Here is a 23,228-nt window from a genome sequence, read left to right on the forward strand (position 1 = left end):
GGGGCGGCCATGGCGGCCCGAGCCAAGAACGACGCCCAGGCAGGCACCCTTGGATGCTTTTATTTGCAATACTTTGAAGTAAACATCATAGCAAGGCACAAACGCCGCTGCGGGTTAAATAGATACGTGATGGCTCGGGAGTGCCCCCTGCTATCCTTAACTCTACGTAGGCTACCTGGTAAAACATCCCCTAGGCTAACGTACACCGTATCAAAAAATACAAAGAGTCCAAACTGTTCGTATCAAAACACGCCGAGACAAGAACGTGAGCGGTCCGAATGCAATAAGATAAATAGTTCTTAAATTATTTAAACATTGTCATAGTAAACAATAATGAGCAGGGGGTCTGGCTCAACATAATAAAAAATAATGGTATAGGAGATAATTATATTACACGAAGCACGTATGCGACGGGGGAACGGGCGAGGAAGGGGAGAGTCAATAGGACCACCGGGGAAGCGCACGCCGCGGGCACGGCAGGCCCCGAGGGGCACCGGGCCCCACCTCACGTGGCGCGGGCTACGCAGTTCTCCCTCGGGACGGTTCGGGTCCGAGACATCCCGTTAAATCGCCTTTTGGAAAATAAGGTGGTTATCTGGGCAACGAAAAGAAAAACCGGCGCGGCTTACAGCGTGAACCCGCCCCGCGTAACACAGAAGATCCCGGATCGGCCAGCGCGGTCCTGACAAGCGTGTTTTGCTGAGACAGCGTTACGAGTTAAAATGAGTAAAACAAAGGCAGGATGGGAAGAGAAAAAAGAAGCCATAAATAGAAGGAGAAAGAAAGCAAGGTAGGGAAGGCAAGGCTGGGGCTCTGGGCAGAGGCTGAGGCAGTGCACACTCAAAGGAAGAGAGCTCATCTTAAGGAAACTGCAGCTGCAGAAAGTGCTCCTTGATCCTCAGGAGTTGGACAAGCTCCAGCGAGGATTTTCGCCCTGCTTTCCCTTTTCACCTCCCTGGTCTGGCAGAGAGTTAGTGCTTAGGATGCAATGGCAGGGTTTTTGTTTTGTTTTGTTTTGCTTTTTTTTTCTCTTTTTTAAATTTCCCTTACAAATAGAAGTTAACGGAAAGCAATGTCCATCCCAAAAAATCAACAGAATATTTCAAAGATTCGCCCCATCCCCACCCTGTATTTTGAGTAAAAACCCCCCAACAAAAAAACCCCAACCAACCAACCAAAAGGGGTTTTCTGGTTTTAAGTCTTAAGAGACTTCGAATGATTGTTCTGCGAGGTGCTACTGGGACCCTCCACGCCACACGTCTGAGTGTGTTCACAAAGAGCTGAGTCACTTTTGCCCTCTTTGCATTTCAGATTTTCTTCTTCCGCTGTAGTGTTCATCTCGCCATTGTACCCCTCGTGTCCGTTCTCACTCATCTCTCTTTGTAACTTCTGCCCTTCGTTTTCCTCCTCCTCCTCCTCCTCTTCCTCCTCTTCTTCCTCCTCCTCCTCCTCCTCCTCCTCCTCCTCATCTTTTACTTTATGAACAATGAAGAGGTGTCTGTTCAGAGAGATATGAGAGGTGTAGCACAAACCACAGAACAAGCACTGGTAGGTGGAGCTGTCTGTCTTGTGCCGAGGTATGTGTTCCTGAAACTCAGTACTGATGTCTGTCGCAAAGCCGCATTTAGCGCATTTCCAATGCGCTTTCAGTCTTTTGGCTGGCGGCGTGTCTGAACCCGTAGCGGTCTCTGCCTGACCCAGCTCATCCGTTGCCATCCTCTTTGGAGATTTTGCCTTAAAAAAAAATAAGATTAAAAAGTTACTTTATTGTTCGAGGCCATTGAAGAATAAGTGCTAAATCCCACACGCCTATCTGATTGCCTCAGGGCGAATACACATTGTTATTTTGATACAAACTAAACGAAGCCATGCCTAGGCACTCCTGTGGCATTGCCTTTCCTACCAGTACCCAAACACCTCACCGCAGCATGGGGGATCTCAACTGCCATCCTGTGATGGGAGATGGGAGCGGTTGGCTGAGCAGAAACGTGATGGGGAGAGGATTTGAACTTGCTATGGGAAGGAGCGCACAGAGCAGGGAGAGCAGAGCGACGTGGGGACGGTCATTAGCCCAGACAATGCTGCTCAGATTTAACTCTGAACATTTCCCCCTCCACTCAGGCTTTTTCTTCATGGCGTCTCTTGTTAACTCATCCCCTCTGTTTTACAATCCCGCAGCGTGCTTCTCCTCCCATGAGGATGGCTCACTTGCATTACGTCCCTTCACGTGATTTTGTTATCTCCTTATCCAGCAGCACTGAGTGGTCGTGGTTTAGGACAGAACTTCCAGGCTTGTATTTGCAGATGTGAGCCACGTGAAGCCACCATCTAAGCCCATTTAGCCAGGTGCCCTGGTACGTCAGCTCTGCTTGGGGGAAGCAGCCACCAGCTCATGGAATTGAATTTTTGAGTTACCCCAGGTTTCCTTATGGCATAAATACAAAGGGGGAGTCAGTCTTGCCTGCAATCCCTCAATGCTAGGGTACAGACGAATGATAAATTGAAGTGATACAGCAAATGTACATCTATTTTTAAAGTAAATGGAGCAAAGAATTCCAGTCAGCCAACCCTCCGCTCCAAACCAACCTGAAATAAAATTAGTTGGATGGTTACATTTGCTGAGAACAATTACACAGTCCTACTGAGGAGGAATACAGTTCTCACAGGTAATGGATCTAGTAAGTATTTTAAAACTGAAATGAAATCTTTTCTAACTAGCAGAAAAAACAAGGGAGAAAGAGGAGAAATGTACCAGGCCCATGAACAGAGTGGCAAGGGAAAGCAAGGGTAGCGACAAACCTAAATTAGACCCGGTGACAAAGTAAGACTAAAAAAAGGTCAGTAAAACACCGGGCCACACGTTCAGGAGTATCTTGAAAAATGCAAGATACGCAGCCCTGGTGCTGCTGCAGCTCAGCTGTGCTCTCAGTTCTGATCCTAACACTGCCAGAGAGAACCAAACTGGATGGAGTTGAGGGGAGGGGATGGAAATATGCCATATGGGTGAGAGGGCTTGACTGCTGTAAGGCTGCGGCTCGACATAACACCCCAAGTGAACAGCTACTCGCCAGGTACTTTTATTTTTCAATGAAAATATATCAGTTACTTCTGCTGTGTCTCTCTCTGGAGCTTTTGCTTTGGCCATCTGGGTCAAGTCTGGGTTTTTGATGCCGTGCATGAGGCTGATGTGATTCTCCAGCATGAACGGCTGAGGAAATGTCTGATTTTCATCTGTGCAGTACCTTGGAAATAAAAAAAGGAAAAGAAATTCTTAGAGGAAATGCCCAGCTGTTTGTTTCCATCCAAACAGCTCTTCGTTATGTGCCAAACCAATAGGTGTAATTGGAGACAGACACTGGTGAGTAATGTACTATTAGATTACCAAAATACACAGCAAATTATCATTTTAATAATAAAGCATTACCCCCAAGAGAAATCTAGAACAGTTTAGAATTTACCGCAGTAAGCAGGAATGAGAAAGTAGGGCATGTCTTATTTACAGTACAGTACTAAATAAATACAGGGACTAGTGGAGCTCAGGCCCACTGTGATACATACTACACAAGTGCAAGATAAATAATCAAGGTGGAAAACACATGGGAGAAAAATGACTCTCGGATGAGAGACCTACGCACAGAGGGACCTCAGGACTTGCGCAACACCGAGGAGGCCTGCAGCAGAACTGGGTTCTGCACCCAGTGTTCCCAAGCACCAGTGCAGCATCACATTCACAAGACTCTGTCTATTGTAACACACTTAAAATTCTTACTAAAATGCTGAACTTCCAACCTTAATAACAATCACCCAGGCAGAAGCACTCACGAACGCATCATTTGCATGTAACTCTTCCCATTAAAACTTGGTAGGGTTCAAGAGCTGCCGGAGAGCACGGCTGACATTTCAAAAGGAGATGTGAAGGGGATGTGCCATCTGTTAACCTTCGCTCCTGGGTGACTGGAAATAAGTGCCGGGTCTTGCAGACACATAAACCACCCCCCTGCAGCGCGGTGAGGCGCAGAGAGGTCTCCATTAGGAATTGGGAAACTCGGGATTGACTGCACTCTTCTGCTGCCTGCCAGCACGACACAAGGAAGGTCCATCAGCTACACATCGACCCAAGCAACGAGGCGAGTAACACTGGACTTCTCTGAAACGCACAAATTGCAGCTGAAATGTAGGCAGTGAGGGATAAAAGGGAACAGAGAGGAGCTGGAGTGTCTCTGGGCAACAAAGACATCTCTTAAAAGGAGAGAAGAAGATTCCTACTGATCTTCCAGTAACTAGATGGAAATTAAACAGTCAGTAATGATGTGAAAATGCAGACATACTCACTGAATACTTCTGGTTTTTAACAGGAACTGCTTAGATGATAAATCAATATTTAATAATGATGGAATTTTTCTCCCTCATGGAGGAAAGATGAGAGGTTATTAAGTGGCATTTATCAAAAGTAAATGTGTTGAAAATCAAGTGTTCCAGACAGTTTATACTTAAGAGTTGGAAAATAAGAGCAAGTTCTCCTAACAATAGCCAAGTGACTTATGAAAGAAAATACACAAAACATCAAAATATTTTGCAATTTATCCTAATTTAGAATTCTTTTCATGTGAGCAGGGAAGGATGATTTCCTAACCTGAACTACTCCAATGACAAGCTTGGCAGGAGGGTGTTCAAGCAAGTCCTCCATCACTGGTTTCTCCCTACAAATTTAACAGAAAGCAGAGACCTAAGCAGGGCAGGGGGAGAAGGGAAAATCACAGCTTGAAACATCAGAAACCAGAGGGAGGTCACCTACAAGACTGCATGCTGGAGTCACAAAAATACTCAATTGTCGGTTCAATGACAAACTTTAAACATGCTTCACATGGAAATCCAGGAGAAGAGGGTGAGACAAAGTTAAAGCGTCAAACCCCTGAAGGGAATAACACGCGAGACTGATACAAACTGCCTGGTGGGAATAAGGAAAACAGACCAGCAACCAAGGAAAAGGAAAAGGAGCAGCAGAGATGTGCTGCCTTACAGAGCACAGGAAGGAGCTGAGGAGGAATTCAAAGGGATGGGAGTATTTGTGAGCAACAGTCACGGAGGAGATTTTTGGAACAGCGCTCTAGACAAACTAAGAGGGATCAAAGGGGAGACTGAACAGAAGACCTCAGATCCAAACAAAGAGCAGCTGTTGGAGGTGCTTGGACAAGTATTTCAAGGAACAAGTTTCATTTGAAGAGTGCTGTGATTTCAGTAAATCTCCCACTACAATGATTAAAGAGAGCACAACCACTGTCCAATTAAGACTTCATCAACAGATTCTGAGGAGCAACTACAAGCTTCAGAATTAAACACAACCACAATTCACTTGAATTTCTAGCTGTGTCTTCTCTGCTGTAAACATGGCACGACCATGGACCCTTGGGTGAAGCTGTGGACCCACAACTGTGTGTCGTTCTGAAAAGTAATAGAAAAACTGGACTCCGGGGCCTGTACAGGCTAATGCATACAGCAGGCTGGCACCTTCCAGGCTGTTAGGTATTCCTATACAAATCCTTCTTCCCAGCTAGGCCTTACGTTCATTTTGATTCTGACACAGTCCATTTTGCAAACAACTGATCCAGAGAGAATAGAGTTATACAAATCAGGGGCACATAACTCCAAACACCATCACCTACAAACTTAAAGCAGAATGAAAGATACTGGGAGCCAACATTTCATCTTCTCCAAAGATTCCAAGTCAGAGCCCAGTTACAAGAAATTGAAAGTTTAGAAGTCCTGGCCGAAAAATACATCAGGAATGTATTCCTATGAGGCCCCAGTGGTGATGCCAATACTTTATCCATTTACTGAAAGCTATAGTAGCTTACTAGGCAGGCAGTCCAAAGTCATAAAGTAAATGAGGGATGTACTCTTCAAGGCAGGCTTTTAGTAACTTAAGTGCAGTAAAGTGACAGCACACTCTTCAGAAAACACCTGCATTAAACCAAAATTTTAGTTAAATAAAAAAATCCCCCAGCCTACATCACTGCAAACTTCCTTTCCAACACAAGTGTGCTTTAATTCTGTTTCAGAAGGATGTCTCGGAATGACACAGGAAGCAAGTCTGCACGGTTGCTCAGTGTACAACTTATTCTGCAACAGTAGATGAGAACGCAGCAGTTGTAGAGGCAGTTTTGAAAGCAGTGGGCTTTGTCCTGAACTGAGACTGTATTCACAGTTCAAATATCTTCACCAGCAATGATTTTTCATTCACTGATGATTTACACAGCTCGTCTGAAGACTCCAAATCCATTTTCCAAATTTGAGGTGCGTCTTCCCAAGCAAGTCCAGCAGGCTTAATTCTCCATTGCCCTGCAGCTTGTTCAGTCACTTCTGCCTCTGTAAAGTGGTGGCAAGATCTAGTGCCCTGGTTCATTAGGATTTTACACACCTTTTGCACCATTTTTTCATGGGAAAGGCACAAGAGTGATGTACGATTACACCAACCATGAAGCAGCAAAAGACTGGCCGAATATTTTATCGGCTGCTCCACAAGGCTGTACAATGTAACTCATTTTGCACCTGCAGATCTCAGATCAAACTTTACCCTAAATTTCCAAAGGGCATTGTGCAGTCAAAAGCAAGGACTTATTTTAGCCACCAAGTCCCTCATGTTTAACATATCCTTCTTCTCACTCTCCCTCAGTAACTTATAGCCTGGAGTAGATAGGAGCAGACATGATCTATTACAAAGGGCTTCCAAACTTGAAGGATTAGCCTGTCATTGAAAACAAATTTGTAAAGTGGCATTCAGTACGTACCAGCAAGTATAAATTTTCTTTGCTGTGTCGTGATTATTGCGGATGTGTCTACGCAGACTGTTGGAGGCATTAAATGAGCGTTCACACTGTCGACAGGGATATCTCTTCATAGACTAGCAGAAGAACAGAAATATCTTTTAATAACAGGGAGATGGAAGGCACTTGACTGGATTCTAACATTCCCATGCTCTTCATCTGGACCTTACCTCTCAGGTGCAAAAAATCCCTCTGCCACTGATAAAGATCACAGAGATTTTGGGGTCCCTCTTATACTCAGACCAACAGTTGGCTAATACCAGCACTGGTCTTATAAAAACCAGGTCTAGTTAAAGCACATGCTTGCCTTTTTTTTTTTTTTTTTTTTTTTTTTTTTTTTTTAACAGGAATTGAATTAGCTGCTTCTTCTGTGGGCTCATTTCACTACAAGACCCTCTGCAGAACTAATTCAATGGAAGGCCCCTTCTGCCCCAGAAGAAGGCAGGACCCCAGTGTGCAGTACAAGTCCACTTACCGTTCTCTCTCCTCATAATTCAGCACAATAAAAGGACAAGATGTTAAAAAGCATCACACAGTCCCACCTGTTATCCATGTATGATATCCACATCCCCCTACGCAACTCTGCCCCGTAACTAGCCTCCTCCTTTCCCTACAGTCCTTTGTATAATCTGCATGCATTCCATTTAAAATCTTCTTAGACTTGTTTAATGAATACATACACGTATCAAATATTTGGCAAATTTCCTACTGCCATAGAATTCAAATGGGAAAATCAGCATTCTCACACTGCCCCCATTTTCTTCTTTTGATACTTATCAAGTGGGACAATCCAGCGCTCCCCAGGTCAAGCTAGAAGGAATAAAAGATCATGATCCAGATTTCCACAGCCTCTGCTCATGAGACTCGAGAAAGGTGACTCACTGTATCAGGCAAGAAGTCCTGATGCCAGAATACTAAGAAATCTGGCTGTAACAACATCTCGGCCTATGTTCTGCCAGTGAGCAAGGATTAGCTTGGCAGAAGTAGGTCAAGGCAATACAAGGCTTGAGCTGGATAAAACCAACAAAATTGAGATTTACAGTTCTTATAATGATAGCTTTGTGCACTGCATGAGACTGTCACTCCTCCCCAGTTAGTTGTAGTGGTATCTACCAAACAATACATCATGTAGAGGAACTGTATGTCCCTCTGTAACTCTGAGTGTAGATAGTTTAGATCAGACTGTTGAACCAGCAACTGGAGAAGACGTGGCCTTCCTTTCACTTACCCAGATGAACTGAAGAAGAAGCCTGACATTAGTTGCAGTGAGAGAAGGAACAGCAAAGAGGATGAGGTACGCAGGTTGTACAGTATGATCAAGGACAGAAAGTGAGCTTATAACAGGCTATGTCATTTTTTTTTATTCTGGCCCTAAGCTTACCCCTCAGTGAGCTGGCAAACAGATTATCAGCTTTTCACCCCAAATATTAATGATTATCAGACTCTTTTGCTAAAAATATTTTGTTAGCTAGTTTAAGTGTTTCACCTGAGTCCTTACCCTTCCATGACTTCTCTTCATGTGGGACACATAGGTTTCCCGATCAGGCATCCACTGTGAACATTCCTTGCAAGTCCAACCAGTTCTTCTCAGTCTGGACTTGGATTCGGGATTGTGTCCTTCCACCCTCATGTCCTTCCTCGGCAGAGGGGAGTGGGAAGTCCCGTTGGATACAGACAGCTCCTTTGGTGGGATATGAACCTGGTTCCTTGATGCCTTCTCAGATTTCTGTCGAAAGTTGGAGAGCTCCTCGGGATTTTGGGGCACCCCATGAACACCCTGGATAACAATAATAATGGAATCACACATAACATCTATATGTAATTCGCATTATAAGCCTTTACTTATAAATAAGTAACATCTATTTATTTAAACTATTTAAGCCCCCCCCACCCCTCACAACAATATGTTGATGTCTTCCTCCCGCACCTTCCCATTTCCCCTTGCAGCTGGCTGCAGTGCTTTCCCCAGCAAGAGATCTTCCCAAGAAACACGAAGCTTCTATTTACGTTTCCTGCATGAGAACAGCAGCTCCTTGGTGCTGCCTCTTTAACATTTTGAGTGAGCTCTGAGAACTCTGGTTAAACAGGGAATATGTAATGGAAGAGAAATGTTAATTGCCATTATTTCAAGAGTGCAAATTCTAAAAACACAGAGCTTTGGTAAGCTCTGAATTAAATGTTTGCTGTTAACTTGAGGGCTCCAAAGCTGCTTCATCTTTGCTCAAGGGTATGAGAAGAGACAACTTCTCAGTTTCTCCAACCCTGCTTTCTTCAATTCCACACTGTCTATTGCTATTTACATTATCACAGTTCAAAACTTTCCTCCTGACAAATAAAAGCAGGCATAAAGCCAAAAACCAGCCTTATAAGGAATACATCTCCAGGCTCTTTGGTTGTTCAACAGACCAAAATCCAAAGTCCCCCCAAAAGTTATTTTAACAAAGAAAACTGAACAGAAGGAAAATAATTCAGAAACGAAGTGCTGTGGGAAAGCAAAAGCATGTAAAATAGCAACATACCAAAGAAACCTCAAGAAACTCCCCTAGGAACAACAACAGTTCATCCACACAAAAGGATAATTTAGAGGTTTAATTGTGCACAGTAATTAATAATGGGTAAAGTTTCAACACACAAAGGCCTCAGGCCTTTGGAAGTCTTTCTGTGGGTTAGACACCCCACAAACTTCAAAACACAAGGTCTGATCCGAGAAGCCTGTGTGCTTTGCACCTGATCCAGCTGATGTCCACAGAAGTTCTTTCATGCAATGGCAGGGCAATGACAGCTGCTCCACGGCATTGCCAGCTATTTAGGGTAAGATGAACAATTCACCTTTCTCCCCATCTGGAAATCTCAAGAGTGTTTTCTGAGCAGAGGGTACATTAGTACCCATTACTCCATTTCTCCTGTTATTACACCACTGAGGGGGAAAAAAAAAGGAGCACAGAATAATGAACTGACTTCTCTGCAGAATCAATAACAGGAAGCAGACCTAACTCCTACTCTTACGCTTTAACAACGGAAAGCCAAGACAGATGAGGAGGCATACAGTTTCTTTCTTTCGCACGTAGGCACACATTAGACACCACCTCCTATAAACTCTGTATTCCCTAAAAGAGCGGGATCTGATAGGAGAGAAGCCTACTTTAATTACCATCTCAAAGACCTGTTGATGGCCAAATATAGCCTCAAGGTTAAAAGACAAAAGTTTTGTAGTGGCGATGTCAGGGTGCTGGTGCACAAACTGCAGCAGGCAGGTCCCTGGGAGGTGGGATTTGCAAATGAACCGCAACAAGTTGTGTACCTCAACTCAAGCCATCTTTTAGCATTGGGGTTGAATGGCTCTTTGAAGGTCTCAGCCTTAATCTCAACTCTATTTTCCTAGCTATAATACAGGAAGATTAGCAATCATCAACTTCACAGGAGGGCTTCAAATTTTAATTCATTACTGCATGCAAAGCATTTCCAGATTTGCAAGTTAAAGGCATGGCAGAGAGAGCAAAGAAGTGGTTTTGAATGGGTTTTGCTTTTAGGAGTGAGCTCACAAATGTTCTTGCTTTTTAAGTGTAAGTATAAACAAAATAAAGTCACTGATTAAAAAAAATGTCACTTTTTTCTCTAATCAAAGGAAAATAAGACTTTGCAAGCTTTTCCTTCAGAATGCCATCAAGAAATCTTCTGAGAGGATTTCCATGGCAGTGTTGTTAGACATTGTACATAGAAATACGCTGACTAAAACAGAAAAATGTGGTGCTCACACATTTATGGGATAATCAGATCTCTAAGTCCTCACACACATCCCACTAGAAACCCCCACCAAAGGGACAATAATCGGCTTTTCGTACGTATAAAAGAGCGATGATTGATCATGAGATTACTGCAGTGCTTACTGCAACGTGAGCTGTCACTGAGGGAGAGCAGGCTCGAAGCGCTCTCCAGACCACCATTTCCACCAAGTTTTGGGGTAGCACACAACTATCCATTTCAGACCACATTCGGGAGCAGCCTGAGTGGTGCCAGCAGGGACACACACAAGGCGGGGTCCCACCTCCCGAAGGCTGGTACCTCCAGGGCCATCGCTTCTGCTTCTCTCGCTCCCCTCCTGCAATCTGGTGTGGTTCTGCAAGCATGTGGAGCAGCCAGGGAAGCGGGGTGTTAAATGCCACGCAGCCTCTCTCCCAGGCAGCTGCAAAGGGGCCAAAGCTCTCTAGATGAGGACCCAAAAGAGCGAGATTCGTTTTTCATTATATAAATTGAGTAACACTGTGGGCAGAGAATACTTCCCCCTGTCTCCCAACCAAAGATAAAGCTCCCACCCTGGTTTAATCACTTTCTTGGGTTTCATACAGAACAGTTAAAAAACAAAAAGATTTTGTCGAAAACAAGCCTCTGTCATAAGGTTAAATTACATATAGATGAGAGTAAGTGCCTGCATTATTACCAGCTAACAAAATGCTCCACTGATGTTTCCGGATAATGCTGTAAATCATTGTTGTCTATTTTTTCACTAATATATTCCTCAAGAACCTTCCACTTCTCCAACCGATTTCCTCACACAGTTGATGTAAACTCTCTGTGAACTCAAAAAATAGGACTCCATATCAGTAAGTGGTGGAGTTACCTACCTTAACGTGCTGCATTAACTGCTGTTTCTGCATATACACCAGCTGACACTGTGGGCACTTAAACACTCCCACTAACAACTTGTTGGTGTTCTGCTGGAAGTGCTCTTGAAGCAGCTTCTTCTTGTTAAAGACCGTCTCACAAGAGCATTTGTAGATCACCCTGGAGCAATTAAAAAAAGTAAACTCAGTCTCTCTTCATTAGTTACCTTAAGAAGACAGTGGAAAAAGTTATCTCAGCAACTTCAGAAAGGGACAGGCTTCCGAGGAGGGCTATGCTCTCAGTGTGTTGTCAACACACACCCACGTGGACAACTGGCCATTAACTCAACTGGGAAGAACAACAAAATGCCTCAGGCACATATCACAGCTTTCTAAAAATAACTTTACTTTTATGCATATGCATAACTACCTACGCATGTGTGTCGGTAAGTGCAGACAGATGGGAACAAACTGAAAGTATACAAGCTAGCTACACATGACTTTCAATCCCACCTTTCCATAGTGCCTCCCTTAAAGCACACATTTTTAGCACTGGCTCAAGCCTCAGAGGGGAAAGCTACAGAGTGGAAACTACAGGAGGTTTCTCTCTAGTGATTGTTGGGGGCAATGCTGCATGGCGTAAATCTCCTCTTCCTTTTAAGTGCCAGGTGCAACAGCTGCCCTGGAACCATCTACCAAGAGGTGCCCCTGTGGGTCTTGCTGGACAAAGAGGCGACAATTAAGTTCCTTTCACGGATGTACAGCTATTCCCTGCCCAAACTCCTCTCCTACCCAGGAGACTGCATTCGTACCAAGGATAGCACAGTGTGGCTAGCAATGGACCCCTGCTGGCAGACAAAGCTGCGGATCTTCTCATATGAGGACAGAAATCAAAAATAGAAAAAAAAAATGGGAGGAAAAGGGGTAATCCTGGAGAAGAGATAAGCCCAAAATACTTACTGAGTAGTCTTGTGAGGCTCTGCTGGGTGCTGGCTGGTCATGTGAGCCGTGGTGCTGTCGGCCGACTTGAAGGCCATCGGGCAAAAAGAACACTTGTGGAAGACTTCGCAGTGTTTCTCGTGGATGTGCACTTTCAGCATGGCGAGGGTCATGAAGACAACTCCACAATGGATGCACCTAGGGGGTGCACAAGGAGCCGAGTTACGGCCTCTGTGTTGCTTCCAGCACACGCGCAAAGCGGCGCAGGAGGAGGCAAGCACCAGGCTATGGTGGGTCCTCGTTCTGTCTCTCTCCTCAATAGCAACGTGGAAGAGTCAAGGAGGAACATGATATAGGAATTCACAAACTGGGCAGACCTCACAACTAGACAGAATCACCGAATCACAGACTGGTTTGGTTTGCAAGGAACCTTTTAAAGATCACCTAGTTCCAACGCCCCTGCCCCGGGCAGGGCCCCCTTCCCCCAGCCCAGGGTGCTCAAAGGCCTGCCCAACCCGGCCTTGAACCCTTCCAGGGAGGGGGCAGCCACAGCTTTTCTGGGCAGATGTTAGCAACAAGCAAACGAGCTATAAAAGAAGCCTTCAGAGACTAAAACAACACAGAAAGAATAAAGGAAGATGTGGTTCAGCAAAATGCCAGCTCTGCCTGTGAAAGCCAATTCCACCACAGGTACAAGTGAAGAGCTAAAGTAAAAGTATCTGATGACATCTCTGGGTAGCAACAAGCAACATAAATACCAGTCAGTCCCAGTACAAAATAAAAAGAATATTCAGCTAGATCTTCAGTAACCCTATACAATTGCTTCCTATACTCCACTAAGCACTAAAAAATAATGACAGCAAGAGCAAAGATACTGAAAACAGCAACAGAAACACCCAAGGAACTGATTAAGCTCATTAAAATCATTAAGACGCAGGTGTTGCCTGGAAAATGCTTGCCTGGGAGCTGGATGAATGCTCCAGGAGGACAGAGAAGAAGAAGCAGAGGTCATGCATGGAGCCAAAGTATTCTTCTCAGCAGCTGAAAACATAGACCCAAGGCCAGGAGGAGAGCCAGGGTCACCCCGACAGTCCCGGCCTGCTTCTCCTGCAACAGGCCTTGTTCGATGCTCCCCCAAGATGCGAACAACTGGCAGTCTTACTGTATTTAAGACTCCTCCCGAGAACCCCACTCGCCTGCTGAGCTCCAAGAGAAGCCACACACCAACACAACAAGGGCACATGACGATGCAGACACCTGCCCTCGCCTGCCTCGGCCACACCAGCCGCGGGGTTTACCGTCCCCACAGAAGCACCAGTGCTGACCCAGGACCAGAATAGCCTCTCCTAAGAAGATTCAATCAAAACGACTAATGGCAGAACTCTGTTTAAGCCAGTGCTGCACGTGTGGATTGTTACAGCCAAAGAGCTCAGCCAGGCAGTCCAGGGGCCAATGCCTGTGCTAGGAGGGTGTGAGAGGCACACAAGGGATAAATTCTTCTGGTGAGCCTGGAGTTAAGCTGCCTTATAAATATCTTTTTTCCTTCGCTCTGAGATCTGCCGTTCGCCCACGGTGCTATTAGGGTTTGTGCGTACGACAGTGCTGCGGCACGGACGCAGCCATCGCAGCTGGACCCCAGCTATCGAGCAACTGGAAGAGCTCCAAGCCCATATCAAAAACAAACAAGCCACTAGATTATCCTTCCCTCCCAAGGAGCCTCCCAACAGTGTTTAGGAAACAAGCCCACGCTTTGAAGTTACACTTCAAAAGATCATTAGGCAGAAGCCAGCCCAAAGGAGCCAAACTCTCTCCCCTCAAAACATACACAGAAATGCTGTTTTCTTAAATTTAGAGAGGGAAGCGGTGACAACAGCTGGTGTCACCTTTGGGGAAGCATGAAAACATTCTGCTTGGGTAGCTCTGCTTTCAAGCATTCACGTGAGACACGGAGAGAGACTTGCTAGTATAATAACACTAGGAATCGTGTTATTACAGGAGAATAAATTCCCCAAGTATAAATGGAAGAACAAATGCTAATCCTGGCAGTAAGGTCTGGCTGGTACATCCAGGAATATCCGAAGGGCTTCTTCCACAAACACTCCCTGAACTAACAAGAGATGGTTCTGCATTACGCTTGGTTTCAGTAAGTACTTCATTTAGAGTTAGGGATGAAATAAGTACTAACTCAGGGTCAAATGATCACAAGTTTATTTAATTTACAAGTAAATGGAAGTTTAAACAACAGCCACTTTGTAATCAAGAATCCCAGTGCCAGAAGGATGAAGTTTGATAAAGTAAACTAATTAGCAGAACAAAGTGGATGGAGGATGTCAGAGGCTTGCCACGTAATTTCTGCAAATTGCAAATTCTGCTATCATCTCCCCAGCACGGGGGAATAATTTACAAGAGAAGACTCTTGGATAGCCTCAGGGCAAGGAGGGCTGGTGTAAAAGTCTTGGAAAGCATCCTGTGAGAGAAGATAAAGCTACAAGATGCTGTCTTAACCCTCTGAACATTTCCTGTGGCGTCACCTTCCAGCCCCTCAACTCTCCAGATGGCATGGAGCAGGAAAACAAGTCCCACATCAGTGGGGACAGCTGGAAGGTGCTTGGAAAAGGTGGGGAGGTTACACTTATATGCAAGCATAAAGGAGCACTTAGGATATGCTTGTTGATTTTAATTTTTAACTGCATAAGACCTTTCATATTTTCAGTGCAATCACTAGCCATGACTAAAGCCCAAATAAAATTATCTTACTCCAAACTTAATTGAATACACTGGGGTATTATCAGAAAAGGAGACAGAATAAGAACTGATCACAAAAACAAACTTGTGCATCAGAAATTCAAGAAGAAGACGGATATAGTGAGAAGCAGCAAAAGTCAAGCTGATCCTGGGAAGGATTTAAAAGAACTCCTCAGCTTTTCGGCTCTGCGAGTAACAAAAGTGAAAGGAAAGAAGTAAAGTCGCTACGTGACCACAGGGCAGATGCCATGGATTATCTAGATACAGTTCTGCAACTAAAATTTATTTCTTCTGTTTTCAACAATGCCAATGACATCAGTACCACAGCAGAGACAGGCAGGATAACAAGGATAGCACATCCAGAAGCCCATCTGTCTGGTGGACTCAGTTTTCACAGATGAGCTTGAACAGATGCGATTTAGAGGAGAAGCTAAAGAATTTTAGCTTCTAGAGAAGCTGGACAAAGCTAAAAAATCCGTAATTATCATTCTTGAGCTCTGTCTTGGTTTAGATCTTCATCAATGTCCCTAGCACAGAAAGCAGATATTTGCTAATGACATCTGTAGACGGATGGAAGCTCTTGTTGCTGACAAGTATTAAGGCATCATAAAGATATTACTGTAACACATCTGGAACGAATCATGTTTTTTAAAAATGCCACGTCATACACTTAAAGAGTCAGGATCAAGCTCTGCTGCACACTGCGAACCCATCGGTTGGAAATAGAGGAGAAAGGACTTGCACTGGATCACTGCTAAAAACTGAGCTTCTTATATAATGCGGCTCAGGCCGGCGTAACCCTGCGACACGTTATCGATCGAGGCATCAGTGGGGATGGGGATGCTGTGCAAGCAGCTCGGTGTGATGAAGTTCTGCCTGCATTTGGGATTCTCATGTGCCAGTGACGTCCAAAGAACTGCACCAAACTCATGGTTAGTTTTCTGACACCCACTCCATTCCCATTTTTCCATCTCAGGGAAAACATTTTTTTTCCAGATTTCCTCCTCCTCGCATATTAACTCATTTTCAAACAGCCTGAGTATCACAGCCATTTAATTTGCAATTGAATTAATTCTTTGTTGTGGCCTGTGCCCCCTCAAATCAGATCCCACATTAAAAAACCTTATCTGTATATAATTAAATTCAGACTTGGTTTATTATGTGTCTCTTGTCTTCATGGTTGAAGGAAAAACCCCTTGAAAACATAAGCGTGATTTCAGAACAAACCGCATAGTGGAGGCTTCCTGAATTTGCAGACATCTTAAAAAAAAACAGCTCCAAGAGCAGAAACGGTCATATTTATTTTAAATTTCAAACTATTTAATGGCAATCAGAGAAAAAATAAAACTTTAAGGGATCATAAAAGGTCACCTGGTCTCATCTCCCAAGCAAATCATCTGTGTCTTAAGGGCTGTGCTGCAGCTAAGGTGATCTAAACATGCCAAGGAGGAAAGGCTTGTAGGGAAAAGCAATGTCTTTTATTAAAGTAATCAACGTGGCTGGAGAAAGACAATGCATGCACATATACACCACCACATCCAGAACCTTGGGAGCCTTCCTCCATCTGTCTCAGTTCATGAGAAGTGTTTGGAGAATTGCAGGGGCATACAAGAAAATAATCTATGCCCTTCTCGTGAAGGCACACATCCCTCAGTCCATTATAACTGACATAAATGTAAGTTCAAACCTTAAATAGATTTAGAGGATTATGATCTGCGATCCTTTTGCTGTAAATATCAATCCTGAGATGCTCATCTGCAACTTGAATTCAATACAAGCGTCCTTCAGCTTAAAGCTGCCTCAAAATCATTCCTGCTCTCAGAAACCTCCTCTTAAATCCATTTAGTAATTCTCCATTTCAAATGTGTTTTGTCACGGAGAAAACCCACGCCAGTCCCAGGCTACATCCTCTTTCATTTCTGCTGCAAGGAAGACGCATTTCCAAAGATCTAAATCCCAGTTTCCCATTCCCTCTCACTGTCTTGGCTCACACCCTCCGGAGCTGCACAAACCTGAATCCGACTTTGCGGGAGTAATGCAGGCAGTTCTCCTTGACGTGAGTTTGGAAATAGGCCGAGCGGCAGACGGCTCCGCACTCGGGGCAGCAGTATGGAGACTTGTGAGCGTGGATCCTCTGGTGAGCGCAGTAACTGCACTGGTTGGGCAGCATCATCTGGCACACTTGGCAAGTCTGATGAATGAAAGGTTACATTCGTCAGTTATTCTCTGTTTGCCTTTTTTTCCCCCTAATTCACCCTAGGAAACATTCAGGTTTAGAGAAAGCTTCATCACATTCCTCTAGTATCAGCATTAACTCTATGAAGCTCTTCAGCTAGCCTTCTTATCGTCTTTTTCCACAGCAACCCTAACAACTTCCACAATTAGCCATTCCCAATGACAGTAGTATCCATTCTTAAACCATGTCCTCCGTGATTTGCTTCCTTTTTTTTTCCCCAAAAAAAATCTTTCACCTCTTAGTTCTGAAGATGTTCCGCTTGGTCACTGCTTTCATTTTCGCATTAAGGCACTTGAGAAGGAAAGCCCTCTTCTCAGCAAGCCCTCACCCTGCACCAAAATCACCCAAAGAAACCAGGAAAACTCCATTATGCCTTGACTCAAAACCCTCACTGCTGAATGCAGTGCAGTCCTGACGTGCAGCAGCCTTCCCCACTGAAACCACAGTTGTGTCTCTTTCAAAGACCACAAACCAAGTGTGCTATAATACCCTTACAGAAACTTCTTGATAACGAGAAATGATGCAGACTCTTTCCCTCCCTGTTTCTGCACCCTTTCTGAAATCCATTTTTTCCCCTACCCTTAGAAGGACCACACTTATTATCAATACCGCTTTACAGAAGTAGCATCATTTACTTGATATGTAAAGTTTTTTATGTGGACATATCATCCCAGTTTCAGCAGCTGCCAAGCCTCTGCTCCCTTTCCCAGGTGTCTTGAATCTTCTGTATTCCTTGAAAGCCCAGGAGCAGCTACTCATCTTTTGTAGGATGCACTTTATTGGACACCTAAGCAGGAGTAGAGCTGGAGTAGATACCAGCCCTCCAGCCCTGAGCCCTCTAGGAGCTCAACCTCTGTTCTTTCATTAATAAACCCATGCAAAATTACTCCTCTGCTCCAAACTGTAGCTTAACAATGAACTAAAGCAAGCAGCTAATTATGGATTATCAAATCAGGTAATTCAACTACATGATTTCTTCTGCTAGGGTTACAGAAGGTTACAGGGCTCACAAGATCAGAGATGGTCTGAAGTTGTACCAGAGGGGATATCTACATGGGCAAACAACGCTTTTAATGTAGCATGTACCCACACAGATGGACCAAACCAAGTTTTGTTGACTTCACTGCTGGCAATCAGGGTAGAAACCTGAGACAGAAGCTCCTAAATATGACAACACTCCCCCCACCAAAAAAAAAAAAAATTAAGAGCCAACTCCATTTTCTGTATTGTTGCTATTTCATGCAGCATCTCTGTGATGCTCCACTATGCAACATCCATCAGGGAACTGTCAAAAACACTGCAGTAATAGAAAGCATCGTTTATAATAAAATGCAAAGCTATGACAAACCTGAAAAGGTTCATGTGGAGGGAGGGGGATAAAAAATTAGGCTCTTGAAAGAGGAAACCACAGAAATTGCCAAAGACATCAAAAACCTCAGACACATGATCTGAGATATGTTGCAACTTAAATTTAGAGGAGAAAAGGTTTCCCCAGGAAAGAGAGAAAGGGGTGGAAGAAACTCTTTGTAGGACCCCCATGTAGGCACCTGATATAATTCAAATAACCTCAAGAGTACTTCATCCCTTCCCCGAAAGCTTGATAAGCCCTATAATTTCAGCAAAGAAAACCAGCACTAATGAGCCATGGTCTGAGCTGTGAAATATAAATGGGAACGGGAAACTGGGAAATAGAAAAGCCCCCAGGACCTCTCTGCAAGGAGCTGACTAGGACCTTAAATTCTCCAAAGCTCTCTCAAATCTCCAGGTAAGAGCTACAAGAAGAAATTAATGTTCAGGACAGCTTTATTGTGTTTTATGGCATTTTTCTCTAACTGGGTTTAGATTTGCAATGGGAAATTTTAACTTCTTGGCATTGTTAAAACAAGACCTCTCTTGCTTTGATCCCACCTAGCATTTAAGGCAGACTCCGCACAACCACAAGTTGAAAGCACCTTTGTCCTTGTAGCTTATCGAGAAACATTTTCTCTCCAGATCCTGTCTTATCAAAGCCAACTTAGTTTCAATTTTAAGTCTGCAAAGAGACAGTTTGGGGCTGACCTCTTCCTCCCCGGCATGTCACACTCACTGCCCCCAAAGGCAATCAGCACGTAGTTAAAAACCTGAATTTTCACTGCCGTGCATGCTTGTGCTGGATCTAAAATATGACAACATTGCTCAATATTTAATGGGCTCCATGCCTGGGCACTGCTGCCTGGGGACGTGCAGGCCACGGGAGAGGAGCAGCAAGCTCCCATCACCTCCCTCCTTAAGTGAAAGGCTCAGCGGGGGCCAAAAATATGCTAACGTAGGGCAGAAAAGTTTTGGGGGCAGCTAGCAAGAGGCATCAAAACTAGTGGTTATCTTCTACAGGCTCCACGAGAGCAGGAAGTCTGCCAGAGAGTGTGTACACACGATATGGGAATAAAAAGCAAGACTCAGCAAGGATAAGGCGAAATGAATTTATTACGTCTGCAGATGCTGGGGAAGAAGCTGGAAGGATTGCCACGCTGACACCACGCTCTGCAGGGGGGGCAAAAAAAACAGCCCAAGTCTCTGAGTTCAGATCATCTTGTGGAAGAGTCAAGACGTTAGGGAGTAAACAGACAAAACGAAGAGCAGTGAGTCACAAAGATAAATTAGTAAAAACAAGGAAAACTGTCCTGTTTAACCAGCATGACTTCTGTACTTGGGAAAAGTCAACTCTTTCCTGCTTCATGAACCCACCCAAGCTCTCCAGAGGAGTCAACAACCATGCAGATAAGGAAGATCTGACCTGCAGATGGGTCAGGCTACCTGAATTTCCAAAATGGTTTTGCAACACCCTTCACTAAAGGATTTTAAGGAAACTAAGCTGCCACAGCATGAGAGGAACGTTTTTGCTTGGATAAGTAAGTGGTTAGAAGAAAAAAATAAACACTTGGTTCTTTGATGGAGGAAGGTCCTCAGAAAATTCTGCTGGGATTTAGGCTCTTCAAAATAGTCTCAAAGTATCCAGGAAAGGGAGGCGAGCAGTGAACTGGCAAAGACCGATGACCATAACCCAGTAACTCAACATGTTACAGATAAGGGCTGACCACGAAAAACTGCAAAAGGACCGTACAGGACTGAGTGACCAGGTGATGAAATGGCAGGTTATATTTTCCTATTGAATCAACCAAGGAATATAATAGAGCTGAAAAAAGTTTAGTGGAGGAAAAAAATTATAACCGTCATCTTTATGCTCACACTCATTCTTTTTTTAACACCTGCAGAAGATGCTAGGCCAGAAATTGTGCCCAAGGCTGTTACAGGAGTGTCCGTTTGTCCGTTTTACACCGGAAGCTGCTTTATTTGTCAGGAGCAAACGGGCAGCCCTGTGTGTTCTCCCCTACCAAAGGCTTGATCTTGGAGACAGAGCGGCTTTTTCTTTTGCAACTCTTCTGCTTTGTATGAGAAATTGTAACTTAGTTCCAGATGTCACATTTTTATCTCTCTCCTAGTTTTCCATGACTTTTCAAAGAAGTCTGGCAGCAATTTGAGACATTCATTAGTCAGTTATTTCTAAAGCATGTTACCAGGATATGATTTTGAGTTGTGTAATGTCTGTGTTTTTCATATACTCCCATAACCTACACTTTAATCAAGAGTTATTTATTACAAGTTTTCTTTAATTCCGGTTTGCCTGCCACATTTCATTTGGGCTTTTCTTCCAGAAGTCACATTCACACACACACACAAACGCTCAGAAGCTCAGCCACTTCAGAATACTTGATTTTATTCCCATTTTTACTTATTAGCTTCTTCAGAAGGGGAAAAAAATTTAAATACTCACTGAAGTAGAGTGAAGGTTGAAAAAACACACTGCTCCAAAAAAGTTCACCTATTAAACCCAACCCAGTGGCCACAAAGGTGTTGAAAATCAGGAAATTTATAGTTAACACACAGTTTTAGAGGTGGCACTGTTAACCCTTCTGTTTCACTGAAAGGATCAACTACAAAACTCTGCGTCCAACTTGATCCACTTAGGAGCATATTTTCTTCTAACTGCCAGTGCTGCAAAGCACCCGGAATCAGAGAGTCAGAGCAAGCTCCTGTCTTCTCACACACAAGCATCACTGCAGAATTCCTGCAGCCAATTTTCTAACTCAGATAAAGTCCGCAAGCAGCAGGGGCACAATCCTCATCAACGCAACACAGAAAGATGAACTCGGGGCACAAAGCTCTTTGCTTTCACTTACAATGCACAAGTGGAAAGGGAACCATCTTAGGTTCAAGGAAATAAATTTTACATTGGTATTAGTCTCTTTGCTGTTAGGGAGTTTAGTGATGTTGATAAAGTTCATTTCTATTTAAGAAATGACCTCAGACTGCAAGGGTCCTCCTCAACAGGATCATGTAGCTTCAGCTAAACACATGGGGCTGCAGCAACCCTAAGGCACGGGATCAGGGCTATGAAAGAGGAAAAGATTCATAAGCCTAAAGATCTCTAGTTTAAACCAAAAAAAAAAAAAACAAAAAAAAAACAACAAAAAAAACCAACCCCAAATAAAAAAAAACAACTAAGGATTCAAAGTGAAACAAAAGGGAACAGAAATTGTATTTTCAGAATGTAAATGTTTTAAAGAGTGCTTGTCCTTTACATATTCAAACCAAAAATCCCATACCAGTGGTGACTCAAAGCCCCAGTCCTTCCCAAATCCAGCCTTTTGCAAGCTTTAGTTTTTCTACTTTAAGCAGAGCTGCCTGGGCAGCAGATATTTCTGCAGCTGAGGGATTGCAGGCAGTTAGGGATTAGCAGGATGCTTCTGCTATAAAAAAAAAAAAAAGTGGCAAATTAGTACTTAAAGTTAAGCTTTAACTTCACATTAGCTTTCGCTTACTGCCTCACTGGGATAGATGCCAGCAACCTGCATCCTTCAGCATAGATGCTCCGTTGTGTAGCAGCATGATGTGCAGGCTCAACACCTTCACCTCTGCAACTCTGTGCTCCCCTTCCCCACCTCCCACCAGTGCAACTGTTTGCTGAGCCATGCTACAGTCAAGATCCAGATGCTTGGAGGATTATTTTTGACTCGGTTTATCTCAACCATCCAGGTTACAATGCTACTATATAAAATTTTATCAGTATGAGGAAAAGTGGTGAGCAGAGAATTTCTTTTGCTGTCATTGTGATAACTCTACTCCCCAGGCTCTCTTTAAATGAATAGGCATCATTACATTAGCATGTTAAATTTATAGATGAAAAAACCCTACAACAGAAACTCAAAATTATTAATTTGAAGAAGAAAAATCTAGAACCTGACTGATAGCCTAAAACCAGTATGTTCAAGTTTCAGTGACAGAATACACGTCAAGTCCAGTCCTAACGCAGGCATTTTATACTAATTAACTCCTATACACTCTAACATTGTCATACCCAGGCACAGAAAAGATATTTTCATTTCCCAAGTTATAGTTGCCTATTTCAGTCTAAGGAGACAACGCCATCAGGGGAATCTGCTTGGCCTTTAGCCTAAAAGACATGACCACAAAACACCCTTCAATCCAAAATTCTCCCATCCATCCTCTCTTCTGCTACCTCCAGCTTATTCCCCCTCTCATCCATTCATCCTAAGCCTCATTGTCGCATCCCATGTCCTCCTGTTAACCTTGTTCACTCTGGCTTGTATTCCTGCACCTTGCTCACAGCCCAACAGTCCCAAACCCAGCGCCCTCCTCAGACCTTCACCAGGACTGACATCGAAATCATCCCAAGACATCAGGGCACTCAAGCTCCAATGAAAATAAGGCATTGGACTAAAATAGTATTCCCTGGAAAGTAAGGCTGTTCAATAAACACAAAATATATTTTTGTGTATGTGTATGGAAAAGTTACTGGTTAAAGTGTCAGTGTAGACCTAGAAA

At 43.8% G+C, this 23,228-nt stretch overlaps 1 protein-coding gene across 3 annotated transcripts in view; it reads right to left on the reverse strand.

Annotated features, from left to right (window-relative positions):
- Nucleotides 1-44: 44 nt before the first annotated feature.
- Nucleotides 45-23,228, reverse strand: part of ZNF592 (zinc finger protein 592) — a 40,874-nt gene continuing 17,690 nt past the window's right edge. For 2 of the 3 annotated variants that reach the window (XM_042804101.1, XM_042804100.1), the window contains exons 4-10: nucleotides 17,122-17,300; nucleotides 12,386-12,562; nucleotides 11,447-11,606; nucleotides 8,323-8,601; nucleotides 6,789-6,901; nucleotides 3,107-3,242; nucleotides 45-1,734 (exon numbers count right to left, since the gene is read on the reverse strand). In XM_042804101.1, coding sequence (XP_042660035.1) covers nucleotides 1,195-1,734; nucleotides 3,107-3,242; nucleotides 6,789-6,901; nucleotides 8,323-8,601; nucleotides 11,447-11,606; nucleotides 12,386-12,562; nucleotides 17,122-17,300 — 1,584 coding nt within the window. In that variant the 3' untranslated portion in view covers nucleotides 45-1,194. Of the gene's footprint in view, nucleotides 1,735-3,106; nucleotides 3,243-6,788; nucleotides 6,902-8,322; nucleotides 8,602-11,446; nucleotides 11,607-12,385; nucleotides 12,563-17,121; nucleotides 17,301-23,228 lie in introns of those variants that run through there. The other variant, XM_042804102.1, reaches the window with a different exon arrangement.

The sequence above is a fragment of the Tyto alba genome, unplaced genomic scaffold (assembly GCF_018691265.1).
Source record: "Tyto alba isolate M040663 unplaced genomic scaffold, T.alba_DEE_v4.0 Super-Scaffold_41, whole genome shotgun sequence".
In the NCBI taxonomy this organism is placed as follows: Eukaryota; Metazoa; Chordata; class Aves; order Strigiformes; family Tytonidae; genus Tyto; species Tyto alba.